The sequence below is a fragment of the Globicephala melas genome, chromosome 15, assembly GCF_963455315.2.
Source record: "Globicephala melas chromosome 15, mGloMel1.2, whole genome shotgun sequence".
Classification (NCBI taxonomy): Eukaryota; Metazoa; Chordata; class Mammalia; order Artiodactyla; family Delphinidae; genus Globicephala; species Globicephala melas.
Window position 1 is genome coordinate 34,142,656 of NC_083328.1, and position 20,727 is coordinate 34,163,382.

General features: G+C 52.1%; 1 protein-coding gene and 1 pseudogene across 4 annotated transcripts; both read left to right on the forward strand.

Moving 5' to 3' along the window:
* Positions 1-6,194: 6,194 nt before the first annotated feature.
* LOC115867568 (dynein light chain Tctex-type 1 pseudogene) lies at positions 6,195-6,544 on the forward strand (annotated as a pseudogene).
* Positions 6,545-10,328: 3,784 nt separating this feature from the next.
* On the forward strand, positions 10,329-19,595 carry ZNF500 (zinc finger protein 500). Of its 4 annotated transcripts, none has more exons than XM_030883850.2 (7): positions 10,329-10,468; positions 11,148-11,645; positions 13,253-13,436; positions 13,644-13,711; positions 14,703-14,814; positions 16,699-16,815; positions 17,838-19,595. In XM_030883850.2, exons 2-7 carry the CDS (start codon positions 11,244-11,246, stop codon positions 18,461-18,463), a joined length of 1,509 nt encoding a protein of 502 aa, XP_030739710.1. In that variant the 5' UTR covers positions 10,329-10,468; positions 11,148-11,243; the 3' UTR covers positions 18,464-19,595. The 4 variants fall into 4 exon arrangements, with proteins under 4 accessions (XP_030739710.1, XP_030739712.1, XP_030739711.1 ...); XM_030883852.2 differs by having other exon boundaries at positions 16,702-16,815; XM_030883851.2 differs by having other exon boundaries at positions 14,706-14,814.
* Positions 19,596-20,727: the final 1,132 nt, after the last annotated feature.

Genomic DNA, 20,727 nt, shown 5'->3' on the forward strand with positions numbered 1-20,727 from the left:
CTGCAAGTATAAAAATCTTAAATGGTGAAGAGAAATTTTAAAAAATTAAAATAGGAACAGTATACAACTAATAGTGCCTGCTTAAAAATCAGTACTGCAGTTATTTAAAATTATTTATGAGAATATTTGCTAGGTTTCAATATTTCAAGAATGCAAATTCCCAATAATGGCTATTTTGTTGTTGTTGCTGCTGCTGTTAAAAATGCACATTAGGGGCTTCCCTGGTGGCGCAGTGCTGAAGAATCCACCTGCCAGTGCAGGGGACATGGGTTCCAGCCCTGGTCCGGGAAGATCCCACATGCCGCGGAGCAACTAAGCCCGTGTGCCACAACTACTGAAGCCCGTGCGCCTAGAGCCTATGCTCCACAGCAAGAGAAGCCACCACAATGAGAAGCCCGCGCACCTCAACGAAGAGTAGCCCCCAGTCGTCGCAACTAGAGAAAGCCCGCACGCAGCAACGAAGACTTAATGCAGCCAAAAGTAAATAAATAAATAGGGGGGGAAAAAGCACATTAAGGGACTTCACTGATAGTCCAGTGGTTAAGACTCTATGCTCCCAATTCAGGGGACCCAGGTTCAATCCCTGGTCAGGGAACTAGATCCCGCATGCCGCAACTAAAAGCCCGCATGCCTACACTAAAGATCCCGCATGCTGCAACGAAGATCTTGCATGCGGCAACAAAGATCCCGTGTGCCGCAACTGAGACACACCACACACAAATAAATAAATATTAAAAAACAATCTCTGTGAGATTTATCCCTCCATCATTCTGTTGATCGACATTGAAATTGTTTTTAGGTTTTATCATTACAAAGAACACTGCTCTGAACAGAGAGGAAGTCTTTATTATTTACAAAATTAGCATATATTAAGCCTTTATTATGTGACAGGCATTCTATTGCCTATTTAAATCACAACAGCGCCTATCCCAGGTGTTACTATCCTCATTTTACTAAACTGTTATTCTTACCTTCTCCCTCCTTCACCCCAACCGAATCAGCCCCAGGGCCCTGTGGCTTCTGCTTTAGGAATCTGGGTCAGATCCCTGCTTCTATGACTACCACCATCACTAGTATTACCTCAACTTCGGGCCCCAGGGGCTTCCAGCTGCTCTCACTGCTCCTCTCTAGATCTGTACTCCACAAAGCTTCCTCTCCTGTCAGGACACTATCCTGCTTAAAACCCCAAACTCTATTGGTTTCCCCTTGCTCTTAGGATATAACCCTCAATCCTCACAGGAGCCGCCCAGGCCCTCCTGCTTGGTCTCACCTCTCCAGCCTCATCTCCCAAGCTTGGCCCCCTGCACCGGGGCCACAATGGTCTCCTTTCTGTCCCGCAAATGCACCCCTATCTCTTGGGCCTCAGGACCTTCACACCTGCGGTCCCTTCTGTGTGGACCCCTCTTCCCCCATTCCTCAGGCTAACTCTAAGATACCTTCCTTCCTCTGCTCAATTGTCACATCCATCCTAAGAGAGACAGGTCCTCTCTTCTCTATCCGTTTGGCAGCATTCACCAAAGAGGTGACTAAACAATTATTTGTGCAATTATTTGTCCGCTGTATGCCTCTCTTTGCAGAATGTAAGTTCCATGAAAGAATGCACTTGTTCACCACCGCCGCCGAAACCCCAGCACCTAGCAGAGCTGGCAGATGTGATCGCTCATATGTGGCTTTAAAAAATATATGTATGAACGGATGAAAGGATTTTGAACGACTTAACGTCCCCCATTCACACATGTGGAAACTGAGGCTAAGAGCACGCAAGGGACTGGCCCGTGGCCTCGGCAACGACAAAGTCGCGGCCAGAGGCTTCTCCTCAGCCCCTCGGAAGGCCACCTCCAGGAGAGACCCTCAAGGTAACGTGACCCCGCCCCGCCCCAAGGGGTCCCCTGGGTATCTGCCAGTCAGGCGCGGCGCGCAACACGCTGGAAAAGTAGTCCGGCCGCTCCCCGATTCCGGTGCCCGCGACTTCCGCTTCCGGCGGGCACAGTCCTCGCGTGAGGCTTTGGGAAAGACGTGCGAGATCGCGGCGGTCGGTCCGTGCTTGGTCTCGGTCGCTGTGCGGCGGACGCTGTCCTTGGTTGTGCGCTGATTTCAGTGCGCTGGGGCTCCTTCCCGGGCGCGGAGGTTGAAACTCCGGGAAGGGAGGTGACTTGCGTGCGGCCGCAGTCTTTGGGGCAGAGGCGGGACTCGAATATGGGCTGCCTCCCCTTCCCGGCCTGTTTTCGCTGTGGCGTCACCGGGCGCACTACAGAGCAAGTTCAACCAAAAGGACAGGGAGAGAGTCAAGTGTAGCCGACTGAATCAGGCCTTAGGATGTGTGCGATATTATTACTGGCCAGAGTGGATTAACCCGGGACTAAGGAGCTGTAGTTCTGGAATCAAGAATTTGTGTTCCAGGGACTTCTCTGATGGCGCAGTGGTTAAGAATCCGCCAGCCATTGCAGGGGACACGGGTTTGATCCCTGGTCCGGGAAGATCCCACATGCCGCGGAGCGATTAAGCCCGTGCGGCACAACTACTGAGCCTGCGCTCTAGAGCCCGTGAGCTACAACTACTGAAGCCCGAGTGCCTGGAGCCCGAGCTCCGCAGTAAGAGAAGCCACTGCAATGAGAAGCCCACGCACTGCACCGAAGAGTAGCCCCTGCTCGCCGTAACTAGAGAAAGCCCGCGCGCAGCAGCAAAGACCCAAAGCAGCCAAAAATAAATAAATAAATTTATTTTTTAAAAAAATTGTGTTCCAATCCCATTGCTGTCACTTCCTAGCCATATGACCGCCCGTGGGTTCAATACCTAAAACTCTCAGAGATTCAGGGTTTTTTTTTTTTTAGCCTGTAAAGATATAGTACCTCTGGCCATACTAAATTAAGAACAAACGGAGTGCGCATGCGTATTGTCTGGTGATCAGAAATTGATGGCCATTATTGATCAGGAAGAAGAAGGCAGGACAAGGAACTGGGGTTAGAAGTTGTCGGGGTTTTGAGGAGGGAGGACTAGGCCTTGACATGGGAGGCCTTTATCTCCCAGGCAGAGGGTAGGCAAAGGCACTTGGCCTCTCTTTTGCAGTCTTATTGTGGACAACTTCTGCCTTTGGAACCCCCAAAGGGCACTTCCTGCTTCTCCAGAGCACTCTTCTCTGTCAGGGATAGGGAGCCGGCTTACCCTGGAAGTGGTGGCAAAGATTCTTTTCTCGACCAGACTCTATTCAGGCTCCTTTGAACTCTCTTCTCAACTAGGCCCTGACTTTTGGGCTTCCATGTTCATCTCTGCATTGTTCACTTGTAGCCAGTTTAGCCAGAACCACCTGCCCCCACCCCAATTGGGTTCCTCATCCTCCCGCATTCCCCAGGTGATTGATGTCTGATCACCCTGGCCTTCCTAAAGCAAGAAACCCCTCTTACCCTGATGCTTCCTTTTGTTAATTTTCCAATGCCTCCCCTGAACCCTGCACCTTGGCTATAAGTTCCCATCTTTCCTTGTTGTATTCAGAGTTGAACCTGATCTGTCTTCACTGCAAAATCCCACTGCAGTATAACAGGCAAGAACCTTTATATTCTATTACAGGTTAATCACTAAAGGGATGATGCCTATAAGCTTAAATTATCCATAATGGCCCATCTCTAGGAATCCTGCCTCCCAGGTAATTAGCATTAAGCTAAAATACCTTTGTTTAGCTCACAGGAAACATTCCTCACCAGACCCACCTGTGAATGACTGAAAGAAATTAACACATCCTCTCCGGAGGCTAGCCAGAACCAGGAAATTTTGACTTTACTCCCTCTCCTTTTGATATAAAAAGAAGTCTGAATTCTAACTCAGGCAAGATGGTTCTTTGGGACCCGAGTCCACCATCTTCTCAGTCTGCCAGCTTTCTGAATAAAGTCGCTGTTCCTTGCCCCAACAACTCGTCTCTTGATTTATTGGCCTGTTGTTCAACAAGCAGTACAAACTTGGACTCAGTAACCTCAGTGGTCCCTACCAAGTGCCATGAATAATTTTTTTCTTTAAAAGTGGTGAAAGAAGCCCATTCCTCAGCTGTGCCTCTCTCTGTGTGTCTGTCTCTGTCTCTCACAGGCTGGCTCTCCTCTGTGTGGTTGGCTTCAGCCCACAGCAGATTTCTTGGAGGAAGCTGGACATTTTACCTCTATTTCTCTTCTCTTAGCTCTGGCATCCTCCCCTTTTAAGAAAGCCTTTGGGGCTTCCCTGGTGGCGCAGTGGTTGAGAGTCCGCCTGCCGATGCAGGGGACACGGGTTCGTGCCCCGGTCCGGGAAAATCCCACATGCCGCGGAGTGGCTGGGCCCGTGAGCCACGGCCGCTGAGCCTGCGCGTCCGGAGCCTGTGCTCCGCAACGGGAGAGGCCACAGCAGTGAGGGGCCCGTGTACCGCAAAACAAAAACTTTATTGCTAAAATATGCTATCACCTGACAATGCAGGGTGGCCACAAACCTTCAATGTGTAAAAAATGCAATATCTGCAAAGCTCAATAAAGTGAAGTGCAATAAAACGAGGTCTGCCTGTACATCCTTGTTTGTGCCAGACACAGCCCAGAAACGTGTCGGTGGGTTTGTTTTATGTCACACAAGATTTAAACCCAGTTTGAGTCTACATTCAAAACTGGGAATTTTCACTTAAACATCCAGATATCTGGCTTCTGGGGAGTGATCAGATTGGCAGGCACTGTGGGGCCTGCATACCCCACTGCTTCCCATGGCCTTGACACTGAGGCCTTGCACCTGCTCCACCTGTCACGACGGCACTGTTGTGTCTCTTGTAGAGAGAAATTCCCCACATTTACATCACTCTCACACATGGTAATAGAGAAGAAAGAGCAAGAGGGACATGTGTTTTAAGAAAAATGGGAGAGAGCCCATGTCTTTGCGGAAAACAAGAATATTCCAGAATGTTTGGTGCACAAATGCACATCTGTGTCAAAAGCCCAGTCTTGCCTTCCCTCCCGGCCCTTGTGGGTGTTTGAGCAGGTGTGGGTGGTGGTCTGAGGGGAATCTTTTGCCGTTCCAGGGACTGGTGGTGTTTGTGGGTCTGGCTGTGTGCTATGGACTGAACTGTGTCCCCGCAGAACTCATGTTGAAGCCCTAACCCCCAACGTGACTATATCTGGAGACAGGGTCTATAGGAGGTAACTAAGATTAAAGGAAGAAAGGCATCACTGTCTCTTTCCACCAAGTGAGGACAGAGAAGGCACCATCTATGAGCCAGGAAGACAGTCTTCACCAGGAACCGAATCTGCTGGCACCTTGATCTTGGACTTCCTGCCTCCAGAAGCATGAGAAATAAATGTCTGTTGGATAAGTGCCCAGTTTGTGATGTTCTTTTACAGCAGCCTGAGCAGACTATGACACTATGTGTTTTTTCCAAGAGAAGGGTGTGAATCTTCACCCTATTCTGAGCCACATCTGGGCCGACCGCGAGCAGGGGAGTTTAGCATACGTCATCCCCAAGGGTAAGGATTTCTGAGCATGCCTGGTGGGCCTTGATTCCCCTTCTTCCTCCACACTCCAGGCTTTCTCTGTGATGCCTTCATCCTACAGGCAACTCTCCCTCAAAGGAATCATCATGTTTTGCACACCTGTTCTTACCCATCTGCTTCTTTTTTTTTTTTAAAGATTTATTTTTTGGCTGCGTTGGGTCTTCGTTGCTGCACGTGGGCTTTCTCTAGTTGTGGCAAGCAGGGGCTACTCTTCATTGCGGTGCGCAGGCTTCTCATTGTGGTGGCTTCTCTTGTTGTGGAGCATGGGCTCTAGGTGCATGGGCTTCAGTAGTTGCAGCACGTGGGCTCAGTAGTTGTGGCACAAGGGCTTAGTTGCTCTGAGACATATGGGATCTTCCAGGACCAGGGAATTGAACCTGTGTCCCCTGCATTGGCAGGCGGATTCTTAACCACTGTGCCACCAGGGAAGTCCTACCCATCTACTTCTCATTTAACTTGCTGGCTGCAGGGAAAAGACAGATAAAGTTTCAAATGCTGGGTGGTTCGAGGTGTAAACAATGGCTATCTCCTGCCTCCCTGTTAATTGATGTATCCTCTTGTCTAAAATTTAATAATGGAACCAAAATACAGGCAGACTACAAGGAGAGATTTCACAGCATTGCACAGCAAGCCCTCTTACCCTTCATCCTTTCTGTTGATGAAAATAATAACAGAGGGAGGCAGAGGCGAGGCGCCGAAGGAAAGATGGAAGACTAACAGGCTACTGAGGAGACTGCTTTTGTTGTTGAAGTGAGCAACATTGTAAAAGGAAATGTTGCTCACTTCATAGAAAGTGCCATTGGTGGCAACGCCTATCAGCATAGCAAAGTGAATCAGTGGACCACAAATGTAGTGGAGCAAAGCTTAAGCCAACTCACCAAGCTGGGGAAACCATTTAAATACATTGTGACCTGTGTAATCATGCAGAAGAACGGAGCAGGATTGCACACAGCAAGTTCCTGCTTCTGGAGAGCTCTACTGATGGGAGCTGCACTGTGCGATGGGAGAACAAGACCATGTACTGTATTGTCAGCACCTTCGGGCTTTCTATTTGACCGCCTCGTCTAGCCTGTGATCGTTCTCCTTTTGTCCCAACATTTCTCTTCCATCTTCTAACCACCAGCCATCTAGTCAGTGATCACCTGTCTCATTCTCTTTAAGTGTGTTTTTGTGACGCTCTCAAAATGTAGAGAAAAAAAACCAAATAACCACACTGTTCTATGACCTGCACACCCTAAGTCAGAGGAATCATCACTGAAGGTAGTCAGGAGCCTATCCTGCCACTTGTCTTAACTTTGAATGTTTCTTTTCAAAGGTGCTAAAAGCCGAAATCTGCTAGTGTGAAACTTTCTCTACTCTTCTGAGATGATTCAAATACACTAATTTTCCATAAAAAACAAAACAAAATGACTACTGTTTACTGAGTGCTCCTATGTTTCACCCTAGAGCAAAGTATTTTAATGTGCTGTGTCATTTAATTGTAGTAAGTATCCTCTGGGAAATAGGTACTATTAAACCCCATTTATATTATTGTCAGAATCAAGTTTGTGATAAGGTTGAGCAGCAGAGTTCAGTGTCTGAAGAACAAATTACACCCCACTATTTATTCAGTCGTTCAGCAAATATTTACTGAGCATCTACTATATGCCAAGCAGATCTGCCTATTGTGCCGAGAAAACCAGAGGGGCCCTGGTTGGTCACCTCAAAGGAGAATCTTGGGACAGGACCAGAGTCTTCTGAGATACAGTTTGGATATTTACTCCAAGACAGAGCTCTGATTACCTGGCTGGCATTCAAGTTTGCCTTTAGGGGAGTGGTCTGAGCAGCAGGCTCTGGGGCGTACTTGCCCAAGTCTGTCTTGGCTCTTCTACTTTCCTAAGTGTGTGGCCTTGGGCAGGGCTCTGCCCCTCTGTGAGCCTCAGTTTATTCATCTAAAACATGCATAATAATGATATCTACACAATAGTCATTGTGAGGATTTAAGTAGCACAGTAAAAACACAAGCACCGTGGACTTAGGAAGTACTTAAAAAACATTAGCTTTTATTGTTAGCTCGCAAATGCCTTAGAAAAAGTGTGAAAAACACCCATTACATATCAGGTTTTGAAAACTGTAGCTCACTGATGACTCTTCTAGATAATTTAGTCGAATTAGCTAAACTGTTTGACTTGTACTGAATTGTTGGTTCTCAGTCATTTGGACTTTGGGAAATTGCTACCAACGATGACCCACACTTGTAAAGTGCTTGATGGTAGACCATCTCCTCCCAGCCATAATTAAGTAGAAGAGTAACTGTGAGCTGAACCAACACCCAGTAGTGATTATGGATTATGTACCATCAGCCTGGAGATCATCTTCCCCTCTGTCTTCAGAGGAGGATCTATGTGTGCCTCTCAGTTGTTTGCCAGCTTCTGTGAGTGTAAGGCTGCCATTTTAACTCAAACTTTTGTAAACTCCATAAACGCTATGAAAACAAGCTACATTTATAAGAATAAACAGTGGAATGTGATTATATATATATATATATAACTGTAAATACTTTTAATTCATACTGTAAACAATGCTTGGCGCCTGAATGAGTTGTGGACCTCTTACAAGAACTCCACGGGCCCAGGCATCCAAGATCCACAAATCTTGAGGCCTGCAGACTTCATCCCAGTGTGGTTACAGGTCATGAGCTGATGTTTATGGAGCATCTGTTGCGTGCTAGACATCATCATAGGTCCTTTACAAACATAACGTCATCGAAGCCTGTCTGTCAGCTCTCAGAAGTTGGAGCTATGACAATCCCCATTTTACAGACGAGGCAAAGGTAAGGCTTACCCAGTTAGTAAGTGGTGGATCTGAAGCACTGGTTTGGGTGTACACCAGGGTAGGCCCAAATTCATCCTGGTGTATGCTGGTTATGGGCTGAATGCGTGTCCCCCTCAAGATAGGATTAAGAAAGAAATCCTGGGCAAAGTAGTTTAACCTTTAAATCTCTGTTGGCTCTACTCACTGAAAACTGCCCAGAGAGGAGAGGGCCAGGACTACGTTAGTCAGGCCTAGGTTAGTCAGGTCACTTCATGGACTTGCTAACTTGTGTATATCTGGCCCCGAGGAGATGATAAGAGATGCAAGGCCAGGGCCCCACCGCTAACCAGGAGGCAGACAGAAACAGGAAGTTGTGCGGCAGCTTTGAAAATGCTGCCCCTCCAGACGGAGCCAAGAGTGTCTCTTCTGTTTTCCTCCTTTTCCCTCTTCCACTTTTGTCTATCTGTCTTCTTCCTCCCCCACTACACACCCACCTGTGACTTCTTCAAATTACCCCTTTCCACGCCCTCCTCCTGAGGCTGATGGAATGGCAGGCTTCTTGTGTTTGGCTTGAGTGCCAGTGCTCTGAATGGCTCTGCACCTTTGTTCCCTCTAAGATCCCGGCTCTCCTGACCCGTTAACTGATGTATCCTCTTGTCTGTCTAAAATTTAATAATGGACCCAAAACACAGGTTCCAAGGAGAGATTTCACAGCATTGCACAGCAGCCCAAGATTATAAGGCGAAAATGAGGCATATGTGGTCCTGCCTTTCCTCAAGCCCCACCACAAGGCTGTCCTGAAATCTGGCATCTTCCCTTTAAAAGGTCCTGCCTTCCACCGTGTGTGTGTGTGTGTGTGTGTGTGTGTGTGTGTGTCCAGAAATCAGTGGTGAGCAGCCCAGTTTCTTGTTCTGCCTATGTGCTCACAAGAAAAACTGGATATTGGATATAGGGGGAAAAGTGGAACGCGAGAGAGAATGGAGAGCAGAAATGGAAGGAAAGAAAGAAGCCGGTGGGAGGGTTGATTGAGGTGCTAGACCTGAGGATGCCAAAGCTGAAAAACTCAAGGGTTGTCTGGTTGTTAGTCAGTGATGATGTTTATGGAGCTCTCACTGCTAGGCACACAGCTCTCACCATGATCCTCTTCCTGCTCATACCTCCCTACCTGCCTACACCTCCCTCCCCCAGGCTCCACAGGGACACCAAGGACTGACTGTCCAGTTCACCTCCTGCTCATCGTGCCTACTTGGCACAAAGCAGAGCCCAATAAATACATATTTGTTGATCAAATTAACAAATGAAGAAATAAGCAATTGATCACGAAGATGTACCCAGCAAGAACTTTGTGAGTCTTCATTTTCCAGTCTCTAAAATTAAGGAGCTGGACCAAGACAGACACCTGGGTTCCAACCTCACCCCAGTTCTGCACTTACTGAGTGTTTGTGACCTTGGGCAGGTCACTGAACCTCTCTGCACCTCGGTTTCCTCACCTATAAAATAGGGATAATAGTACTTCCTTTGTTTCAAAGATGAACTGATTTAATAATTGCAAATCGCTTAGAACAGAGCCTGGCATATACACAGTACTATGTATGTAAAAAAGTAAATTTCCAGGGTCCCCTCCACTGTGGAGCTCCTCAGGCCTGGCAAGGTGGATGGAAGACAAGCAGGGAGAATGGCCCAGAAACTGCGAAGCCTCGCGCATGCGCACTGAAGTTGGAGGAACAACCTCCCGCAACACCTCCCAGGACCCATCTACGAGAGGCCGCGGCTCAGCCAGGGGATGACTACGTTACCCACAGTGCATCTCGCGGACTCGCTACGTATCTCGTTTCTATGCCTGACAGTCGGTTCAACCAGTGGTAAGAGGACCCACAATGTGAGTAGTTACCCACAATGGCTCCCGTGGACCCGCCCACCCAGACCCATTCTCACTCTCCACAGCCGGCCAAAGGTGCGAAGACTACATTACCCACAATGCTTCCCGTGGGACGCCCACAAGGCCTCGTCCTCCAGCTCGACGCCGGCTCAGCCAGTGGTCGTCGCCGACTGTCCCGGGTCGGCCTGCTAAGGGTTTTGGTCCTCGCTTCTGGCCCGCCGAGCCTTCCACGCCCGCTCTCCCGCTCCCGTCCCAGCCCGCTGCTCCGGGCCTGCCCCAAGCCCCCCCACGGGTCTCAGCGCTGCCGGTAAGTGTGGGCGCGGGCGCAGGGTCCCAGCTCGAGCTTAGTTTGTGCCCGGCCTCGGTCTAGTTTGTGCCGGAGCCTAGTTTGTGCCCGGCCTCGGTCACCGCTCTCCCTCCAGCTGAGCGGACGAGACGGGAAAGCAGCCCAGCCGGGGAATCCTGACCTTCCCAAGACCCTGGAGTTGGAGAGGCCTTGGTGACCATCCATTCGGTGGGGCCCGCGGATGGGTTTCAGGCTTCCGAAGCCCGAAATCAGGGGTCAGATTGGGACAGAATCTGCCTCCTCCTGGGCAGAGGGGGCTCTGGTTCTCATCATATTTCCAAACGGACCTCATCCAAAAATGGCCAACTGTAATATTGAAAACTCAGCGTTTGTAGAACTCTAACCGCGTTCCAGGCACTGTGCTAAAATAAACTATTTTCAAACGTCCCGTTTTGTCCTCTCAGCAACCTGAGTGTAGGTGGTATCACCATTTTTTCTTTCACGTGAGGAACTGAGGCCCAGAGATTAAGTACTTCTGGGAATTAGAGGGTTAGTAGCAAAGACAGTTTGATTTACTTTAACCGTTTCTTTCTGCCGGTGAGGGCAAGTTGGCCTTGGGGACAGGGCAGGGGCTTATGGGTTGCAGACGCTTATCCAGCCCCAGTGCTGCACCCTAGATGACTTTATTGTCTCTCCACAGAGCCCTGAAAACATCTTCCCCAGTGTCTGGCCAGAGGTATAGAGAGAGACAGGTGTGAGGTCCAGGCCAGAGAAGGAACAAGGCTCACCAGGAGCAATGGCGACCTCTCCCGGCTTCCAGCACCCGCCACCCCTGGAGCAGGATGAGATCCTGATCGTGAAGGTGGAAGAGGACTGCTGCTGGGAAGAGGAGCCCTCCCTGGAGATTGAAGACCCTAGCCCTGAGACCTTCCGCCAGCTCTTCCGTCTTTTCTGCTACCAGGAGGTGGCCGGACCTCGGGAGGCCCTGAGCCGCCTCTGGGAGCTCTGCTGCCGCTGGCTGCGCCCTGAGCTGCGCACCAAGGAGCAGATCCTGGAGCTGCTGGTGCTGGAGCAGTTCCTGACGGTGCTTCCAGGGGAGATCCAGGCCCGGGTGCGGGAGCAGCAGCCAGAGAGCGGTGAGGAGGCCGTAGTCCTCGTGGAAGGGCTGCAGCGGGAGCCCAGGAGACAAAGGCAGCGGGTGAGGTGGGGGGCATTTTAGCCCTGAGGTGAGAAAACGGGGCCCTGCTGCTGAGGTCTGTGTTCGTAGATTTCCTTGGGCTCTGGAGCCGTGGCCAGCCTTGGTCATTGGGAGTACCTGGTGCTGGCCAGACACTGAATTGAAGAAGGCAACTGCAGAGTGTTTCTCAACGTTGGCCGACGTGTGTCTACCCCTTGATTAACCATTATAGCCCCACCAGCCCTTTCTAAGCTATGTGGATTGGTTTGTTAACGCCATCCCAACGTAGGCCAGACACAGGTTTTAATGGGAGAGAGGCTGGAGACCTTCAAAGGCAGGGCCTTGGGAGTTGAAGAGATCCCCAAAGAAGGAGGAACACTGGGAAGAAAGACCAGGTGCTGGTGGGTGCCCTGGTTAGAGCCCCTAGGTGTTTCTCAAACTCTCTGGGGCTGCGCCATTCAATACAGTAGCTACTAGCCATGTGTGTTTGTTTTAATTAAAATTAAATAAAATTTAAAATGTAGTTCTTAAGTCACACTGACCACATTCCAAAGGCTCAGTCATCACACATGGCCAGTGGCTACTCCCTGGACAAGGACAGTGCAGATATGGGACACTTCATTCATTCTACAGAGAGTGCCACCCTAGACCAACTCAATTCCTTCTAACCAGATCTGGGGAGTGCGAAGCCTCTTACAGATTTCTCCTGCTTGGGTCAGATTAATTCCTCCTGATTAGATATTTGGCAAATTCTGCAGGTCACCTTTCTCCCTGTGGCAGTGTCATTGGCCACACAGTGCTGTTCTTTTGCATCCGGCAGGATAGACCCCCCCAACTCCCCCCGCCCAAAAAAAAAATTTCAAAAACCCAAAAAACTTGACCATAAGGTGAGTTGAGTGCATTAAGCACATCCTGCCTTCGTGGTGGCCAACAAGAACCCAGGAGCCCTTCTCAGCCCTGCCAGCCTTGGTGTTTGGGGTTCCCGTCATGGTTTTGCTCTGTCACTGGGCACCCTGTAACCTCCAGGGACTGTCTCCTCTCAGAGGTGTGGAATTTTGAGCCTGAGACAGGGTCCCTGGTGCTGGTTTCAGTTCCCTGGAGATGTATCTTGTCCTTAGTACTGTTACAGATGTCAGTAAACTCTGAGACTAAGTTTATCTGATTCACCTTCACTGGAATTAGGAAATAGATAATTCCAGAGGGTCTGTAGATGATTTCAAAAAATGTAGCAAGTGCAGTAACTCAGGCTTCCGAAATGAGACCTGATTTGGGGCCCTTCTGGCCCAGGTTTTTCAGGAGCACTAAGGAAGGAAGGGTGACAGTGTGACGGTGACAGCAACACAGTGTGATGGGGAGAGACCATAGAGTCTCAAGAGTGGAGCAGGCCTCCCTTTCCCCAGGTTGGGAGCCTGACCTCTTCCTGGGTCACGTGCCTTTTCCCTGGGGTCTGGCTGGAGGTGGGTGCTTGGAGGGTCGCAGAGGCCATCAGACACGACGAGGTGGCCCAGTGGTAAGACAGAGCCTGGGAACAGGGTGGCCGGGGTGCCCGAGACAGGAGGCATGGGGAACCCTGTGGGTTTCCTCCCGACCTTCTGGGAGCTAGTGGGCAGATCTCCATCTGTATGCAGGATCCGGAGGTAGTCCCTGATGACGCACTGGCCCACGGGACAGGGGAGTGGTTCTTAAAATGCCAGGTGGAGGCCCAGCCAGGAGAGCTGTCTCTGGAGGAAGGGCCTCAGCACTCCAGCCAGCAGCCCCCAGCCCAGCTGAGCCACAGACCAAAAAGAGGCCCCCAGCTTTGGCCAAAGACGGGTGAGTAGCTGTCCCTCTTGAGGAAAGAGACGCCCTGCACTGGGGAAGGGAAGGGAAGGGAAAGGAAAGGAGTGTGGCAGGGGTCAGGCCTGTTTGCCTGTGGGGTGGGCAGGCTCCCGGCCGGGTGAGTGTTGATGGGGAGCAGCTGGACCTGTCCAGCCTTCGCTGCCATGTGCACGGGTGGGTGACTCTCTGCTCTTTCCCCAGGCCCAGCGGCCTCCCAGTGTCAGGAGACGGCGGCACTGGCCACATCCTTCCTTTCAGCCTGGTCCCAGGTGAGTGGCATTCCTGATCTGCAGCATCCCCGTGTGTCCCGTGCCCTTGTTACGGGGACACTTCTCTTGCGAGGTCAGGTCTGTGGGTTTCCAAGGCGGATCTTCACCTCCTGGGAAGTCCTACCTGTTCTCAGATGCCACCTGAGTATTAGGTGTGTCCTGGAGGATCCTGGAGTCTCAATGGTGAGTTAGGGCAGTCACTTCAAAGCCAGCTGTATGTTAAAATCTTCTGGCATCTGGGTAAAAATAGATTTTTCCCCCAGCCCTGGCCTGGAAGCAGAGTCTCCTTTGCTTGTTTGTTTCAATTGCAGCTTTATTAAGGTATAATGCACTTACCATACAATTCTCCCATTTAAAGTATACAGTGTTTAATATATTTACAGAGTTGTGCAGTCATCACCATAATCAAATCAATTTTAGAACGTTTTCATCACCTCCCCAAAATACCCCACACCCATTAGCAGTCACTCCCCCTTCCTCCTCCCTCAGCCCCCTGGCAGTCACCAGTCTTTCTGTCTCTCTGGATTTGCCTTTTCTGGATATTGTTTTCTTGGGTGTTAATCGTGCTCCCAGGTCAGTCTGGTGCTAGATTTGGGAACCACTGGCCTAGAGGCATCCTGAAGTCTCCAGGTCACCCCATTTGGCTCCTGGGGCTGGCTTGAGCTGAGGCAGGGCATGCTAACTCATGTCCTCAAGGAACGTGGGCCCCAGTGGCTGAGATCTCAGATCCAGCTGTTCCACACAGCACATCTGTCCACACAGTCTCTGGCCCTGCAGCAGTTGGGGCAGAGCTTGGTGGTGACGGTGTCCTCCCAAAGAGCAGGATCCAGCTGTGTCTGAGCCAAGCTTGGAAGGAAGGAGTGGATAACAACATACGGAAAGGGAAAGGTTGGGGAGGGGAGGAAGTAGGGGAGGTAAGCAGGACCTGCCTTCATCCCACAAGTGGAGGGGACAGGTGAGCCCACCAGGCTCTGAGTGAGCTGTGTTCCAGCAGGTGCCAGTGACCTTGGAGGACGTGGCCGTGTACCTGTCCCAGGAGGAGTGGGGGTGCTTGGACCTGGCTCAGCAGGACCACAGCTGCGGCAGGCTGCAGGAGGATGAGGGTATGTGCAGGGAGACCCTGGCCGTTGTCTGTCAGACACCGGGTTGTGTCTCTGACGTGGGTGAGTGTCAGGGAGGGTGGCTGCTTCCCTCAGGCTGGCTGTGGTATGTGCTGGCCTCCAGGACCCGAGGCCCAGGCCACCTCCCTGCTCAGCACCTTCCCTGGCTCCCCCTGCCTACAGGAGCCACTCCAGCAGGTCTCAAACTTTAGTGGCCAGAGGAATCACCGGGCAACATATTAAAAATAGGAACTTGTGGGCCTTGTGCCCAAGGGTTGCTTTAGTGTGCTGGGGGCATTCCCTGGTGAGTCCTAGTGCTGGGCAGCCCTGTACTGCCAAGGTTGCTAGTGGCCCATCAGTGGCCCATCTGCAGCGGGGGCAGTGTGGCTGCTTGCCCACGTCCCAGGCAGATGCCCAGAGCTGTCCTGAGTTCCTTCTTTCGCTCCTTTACCCACACGGTTGTCCAGTGTCAGTGCAGCCTTTGTGCCGTCTTGGCCCCCATGGACAGAGCTGCTTTTGGCAGGGCCCTGCCTATCTACGCCTCTCCTCACCACCCCACACTGGCCCTTCTCAGCTCGTCCTACCATTTTTGACACGTGTTCACTCCCTGAAATGTTTTTTAAAGGAGTTGAGATCCTGCTTTGTATCAGTTGGGGTTCTCCAGAGGAAAAGAACCCTTAGGATGTGTGTGTACAGAGATATTTATTTTAAGGAATTGGCTCTCACGATTGTGGGGGCTAGCAAGTCTGAAATCCATACAGCATGCCAGTTGGCTGGAAACCAGGCAGGATTTCTAGGCTGCCTTCTCGAGGCAGAATTCCTTCTTCAGGAAACCTCAAGTTTTCTCTTAAGGCCTTCAACTGATTTGGTGGGGTCCACCCCCCAGTGTGGAGGGTAATCTGCTCTCCTTACAGTCACCTGATTGTAGATGTTAATTACATCTACAAAATAACCTCCACAGCAACATCTAGACTGGTATTTAGGGGATTAATTTCCTGGTGGTCCCATGGTTAGGACTGTATGCTTTCACTGCTGAGGGCGTGGGTTCAATCACTGGTCAGGAATCTTAAGATCCCACAAGCCGTGCAGCATGGTCAAAAAATAAAGGTAAAAAATTGATTGAGGGCTTCCCTGGTGGTGCAGTGGTTAAGAATCTGCCTGCCAATGCAGGAGACACAGGTTTGAGCCCTGGTCTGGGAAGATCCCACATGCCGCGGAGCAATTAAGCCCGTGTGCCACAACTACTGAGCCTGCGTTCTAGAGCCCGTGCTCTGCAACAAGAGAAGTCACCGCAGTGAGAAGCCCATGCACCACAACGAAGAGTAGCCCCTGCTCTCCGCAACTAGAGAAAGCCCGCTCGCAGCGACGAAGACCCAGTGCAGCCAAAAAAAAAAGACTGGTATTTAACCAAACAACAACACTGTAGCCTGGCCAGGTTGGCACAGAAAATTAATGATCACATACTTTCTTTTACATCTTCATTTATTCCAAACTAAGTGTCTGTAGAACAAATGAAGATGAAATCTTTCTATTGCCACGAATACTGGCTTGCTGTGTGCACTGTTGCTGTCCCACTGCTCTGTGCTCTGTCCTGCTGTGTGTTGTAACTCTTGGCTACTTCATCTCTGTTGTGATGAAATTCTGACTCCTCGGGGCATCTGGTTTCCCTCCCAGAGCTGGGGAGAGCCTTGGGCCCTGTTTTTCCTCACTTCCTCTCTCTCTGAGGAAGCAGTCTGCACAGAAGTAGAGCGCCTCCCACCTCTGTTGAGGCATGGAGTTTTTCCCACAGGTTCTCCTGATGCCCTTTGCTCTCACGAGGAGGAGGTTGTTGCAGTCTTGTGTTCTGTCCCGGCCACACTCACATCCTCTCTTCTCTTTCCCCATCAGCAGGACTCCCCGCTCCTGGGCCCTGTCTGACTGCCCAGGATGGGCCAGGGCAAGGCCTGCGGGACCCAGCTTGTGCAGCCTCGGGGCTGAGGGAAGTCTCTGGCAGTGCTGGCTCAGGTGAGGGGGTCTGGGAGGAGACGGATGTCCCAGATGAGATTCTCCCCTCTCCTGGGCTTAGACCTCGGCGACTGTGTTTGTGGAGTTCAAGCTCAAGGGCTTAGAGCAAGGGTTGGTAGATTTTTTCTGAAAAGGGCCAGATAGTAAATAGTTCAGGTTTTATGGGCTGTATGGTCTCCCTGGTGATGCCTCAGCTCTTCTCTCCTGGCACAAAAGCAGCCACAAAAGCAGCCACAGACAGTATGAAAAGACATGGGCGTGGCCATGAAACTTCATTTACAAAGGCAGGTTCACCCACCCTGAAGGAAAGGCAAGGGGAGACAGGTGGCTTTAAGAAAGGTTTGGGGCTCGAGCAGCAAGAGAGTCCTACCACCTTGAGCTGGGACATGGCACTGCACGCAGACACCATAGGGAAGCTGGTCCTGAGGGCCACACGAGGGGCTGGGCACGGGGTCCTCAGGATGCCCTGAGTGTCACTAGCCAGCGGCACTCTCTCTTGGGCCTACACCTGGGGTGGAATTGCTCAGTCACGTGGTCACTCTGTGTGACCGTTGGAGGAACTGCCAGAATCAATTCCTTTGTAAATACTCCTGGCGAAGGCCAGGGAGGTGGTTCCATCCTGTCTCAGTTGTACAGATGAGGTGGATGTGATCTCGAGCCCATGCTTGGCTTCCTGGACAAGCCAGTGTGGAGGCAGGAGGGGGCTGCATGGGGGTGTGGGGTGGACAGCATCTCGGCAGGGACAGTTCCCAGCACTGGGAGGGCCTGTCCTTCCCCCGTCAGGTCGGTGGGCCTCAGCGTCCTCATGTGTAAATGGGACTGTCACAGTACCACCTCACGGCCTTGTGGGTCTGGCCATGTTTCTAGTTCCCAGAATCAGGCTCTGAATGAGGCATCCTGCGGAGGGTGTGGAAGGGGAATTTGAAGGCACTTCCTGCGTCAAGGGCCGCCCCACCCTGCCTCCCCTTCTTCCTCTCCCCCTCCCCGTGGAGCCCTCAGCGACTGTGCTTTCTCTGTCTCAGAGCTTGGGAGGCAGTTTGAGGATGGAGAGTATGCCAGGGCAGACGCGTCGGTGAGAACACGGTGGGGCCAAGCGCTCCCGGGTCTGGGTCAGGGGCCTGGCCTGACCAGACCCCAGCGGCCTCCAGACAGAGGGCGGCCCCTTGGGGTCCGGAAGCCGCACACGTGCCCCGAGTGCGGCAAGGCCTTTAGTAAGACGTCCCACTTGACCAAGCACCAGCGCACGCACACTGGGGAGCGACCCTACCAGTGCCAGGTATGCGGGAAGCGCTTCGGCGACCGCTCCAACTGCAGCACGCACCAGCGGGTGCACACAGGCGAGAAGCCCTACGCCTGCACCCAGTGCGGGAAGTGCTTCAGCCAGAGCTCCAGCCTAGTCATCCACCGCAGGACACACACCGGGGAGCGGCCCTACGCCTGCACCGAGTGCGGGAAGCGCTTCAACAACAGCTCACACTTCAGCGCGCACCGCAGGACGCACACAGGCGAGAAGCCCCACACCTGCCCGGCCTGTGGCAGGGGCTTCCGCCGGGGAACCGACCTCCGCAAGCACCAGCGCACACATGGCGGGGAGCAGCCACTTCACAGACCCCAGAGGCTCCAGGACGCCCCAGGGGCCCGAGCCTGATGATTCAGGAAGCTGCCAGAGTCATTTCTGTCCCTGAGCCAGAAACTGGTCTTCAGGCATCTTCAGACTCCGTTTGCTCCCGTAGGCCCCAGCACGAGGACACATGGTGGGACATTTGGGGGGCCCAGGCTGAGTGAAGAAGCTGGGCCCTGCCGGTGTATTAAGGTCTGGGGCAGCCACACAGAGGACCACAGCTGGGCCGCTTACAGCAGCAGGAATTCTCTCACAGTTCAGAAGGCCAGAGTCTAAAATCAAGGTGTCTGCAGGGCTGCCTCCTTCCTGCAGCTCTGATGGAGGATCTGTCCCAGGGCGCTCCTGGCTCCTGGTGCTGCCAGCTGTCCTTGGCGCACCTGGGCTTGTGGCCACATCACTCTGCCTCCACCTCCCCACAGCCTCTTCTGTGTGTGTCTCCATATGTTGTCTCCTCTTGTAAGGACGCAGTCATTGGATTTAACTGATTACATCTGCAGAGACCTTGTTTCCAAGTAAGGTCACCTTTTGAGATTCTGGATATGAATTTGGGGGGACACTTTTCTGCCCACTTTGGGGGAAGCCTCAGTGGCTATGGTCTCTTGCAGCTTTACGTACCCCAGCCTTATCTGGGCTTGGTCTCCTGCCTTTCCCCCGAACCTTGCTGCACTTTCAAAATGTAGCCTGTTGCGGGGGGGTGGGGGGTGGTTTCCAGTATCACAGTGGTGGTGGGTCACCTTCGCAGAGCCACGGCTGTTCTGTAGGATGGATGGCTGGTACGGGAACGCTTCCCCGAGATCCCATCTTTCAGCCTCCCCCAGCCCATCAGGAAGTCCCCAGGGTAGAGTGCCAGGGTTGCCTTTGTTCCGGCCCAAGTGGCCGTGTCCCAGGATGCAGGCCGGCCTTGGTTACCCCACTTTGGATTTCTGAGGTGGATGTGCCTCTCTGATCTGTTCTCATCCATGGTCTCATAGTGGCTGAGGGGAGCAGTAAGAGGCCTTGTTTGCTTTAGTCATTAGTAAAGTTGTGGGGCAGCTCTGAAACCACTGGGTTCCAGAATGTTCCATTCAATTGCTAGACGTATTTTTACCTTTCCATACAACCCAGGTTCCGGGGTGTGTGACCTGCTCTTTGTTCCCTTAATAAACGACGTCAGTCTGTCTGGCCCCTGTGCTCTGTCCTGTGTATTCTCTGGAGAATGGGGCCGCCCAGTTTAGGGATGGTTTTTAACCTTGTGGGACACGTACTATCCAGCCAGGCCAGTGTCACCAACCACCCGCCTGCCCCTTACAGGCTCACTTCTCACATCCAGGCTGGTGCTGGAGGTGGCTGCCTTCTGCCACCTGCGAGCTGGGCCCATCCAATGCCTGTTCCCTGACATTCTCTCACAGTCCTGTAAAGGTCTTCATGATTCTACTGCTCTAGATGGAAACTGAGACCCGAGAGCTTGAAGCACCTTGTCCAGGTGGCAGGACCAGCTTTCAACCCAGGTCCGAGCTCCCAACACCTCATCCTCCTGGCTTTCCTTGATAGACAGTAATTCGCAGAGTTGAACTTGGAACTAAGTTTATTTTCTGTCACTGTTGGGGAAACATTCTGAGTGAACTTACTGCCATTAAAAGGGGTAGAGAGTGGGGGAAATGGAATTTTTAAAATAGCCTTTGTTCTTGAGGGCTAGTGGCTGCAGTGGAGGCTGTGTGCCATGTTCAGACTGCCTGCCCAGCGGCTGAGTCCTGACCATGCTGTGCACCCTAGAGTGGAGGGTGGGCGGCCTGCGCTGGGGGAGAGGATCCGGGGTCCCCAGGTGATGGTAGTCTGGCCACAGTCCCTGCTGGAGAGAGGCCTCCCCTGGGCCTCCCGTGACTGCCTCACATCTGGCCTGTAATGCAAATGTCCGTTGTGGGGAATGGGGGCTGCTGGTAGGGACCCTGTGGCCAGATCAAGTAGAGTCTGTGGCCCTGATCCTGGCTGCATGTGGCTGGCTGAGGCTGGGCAGGGCCTGTCTTACCTGGTGCGGGGTTGGATGGGAAGAGGCCCTTGCCCATCCTCAGGGCATAGCAGCTGGCGGTGACCCCAGCTAAATGCTGGAACATGTTCCCAAATGCCAAGGACCCTGCTGGGCTGCCTGATCCCATGGCCTGGGGAACCTGAGGTGATTGCTCTGTTCTTCCCATTGGCAGACAGAGCAGAGGGGCGCTGAGACTCTGAGACCTTGGACACAAGTTGGAGAGAGAACAGAGGTACTGCAGATCAGGGCGTCAGCCTGTTGGGAGCAGCTGGGCTGAGAACAAGTT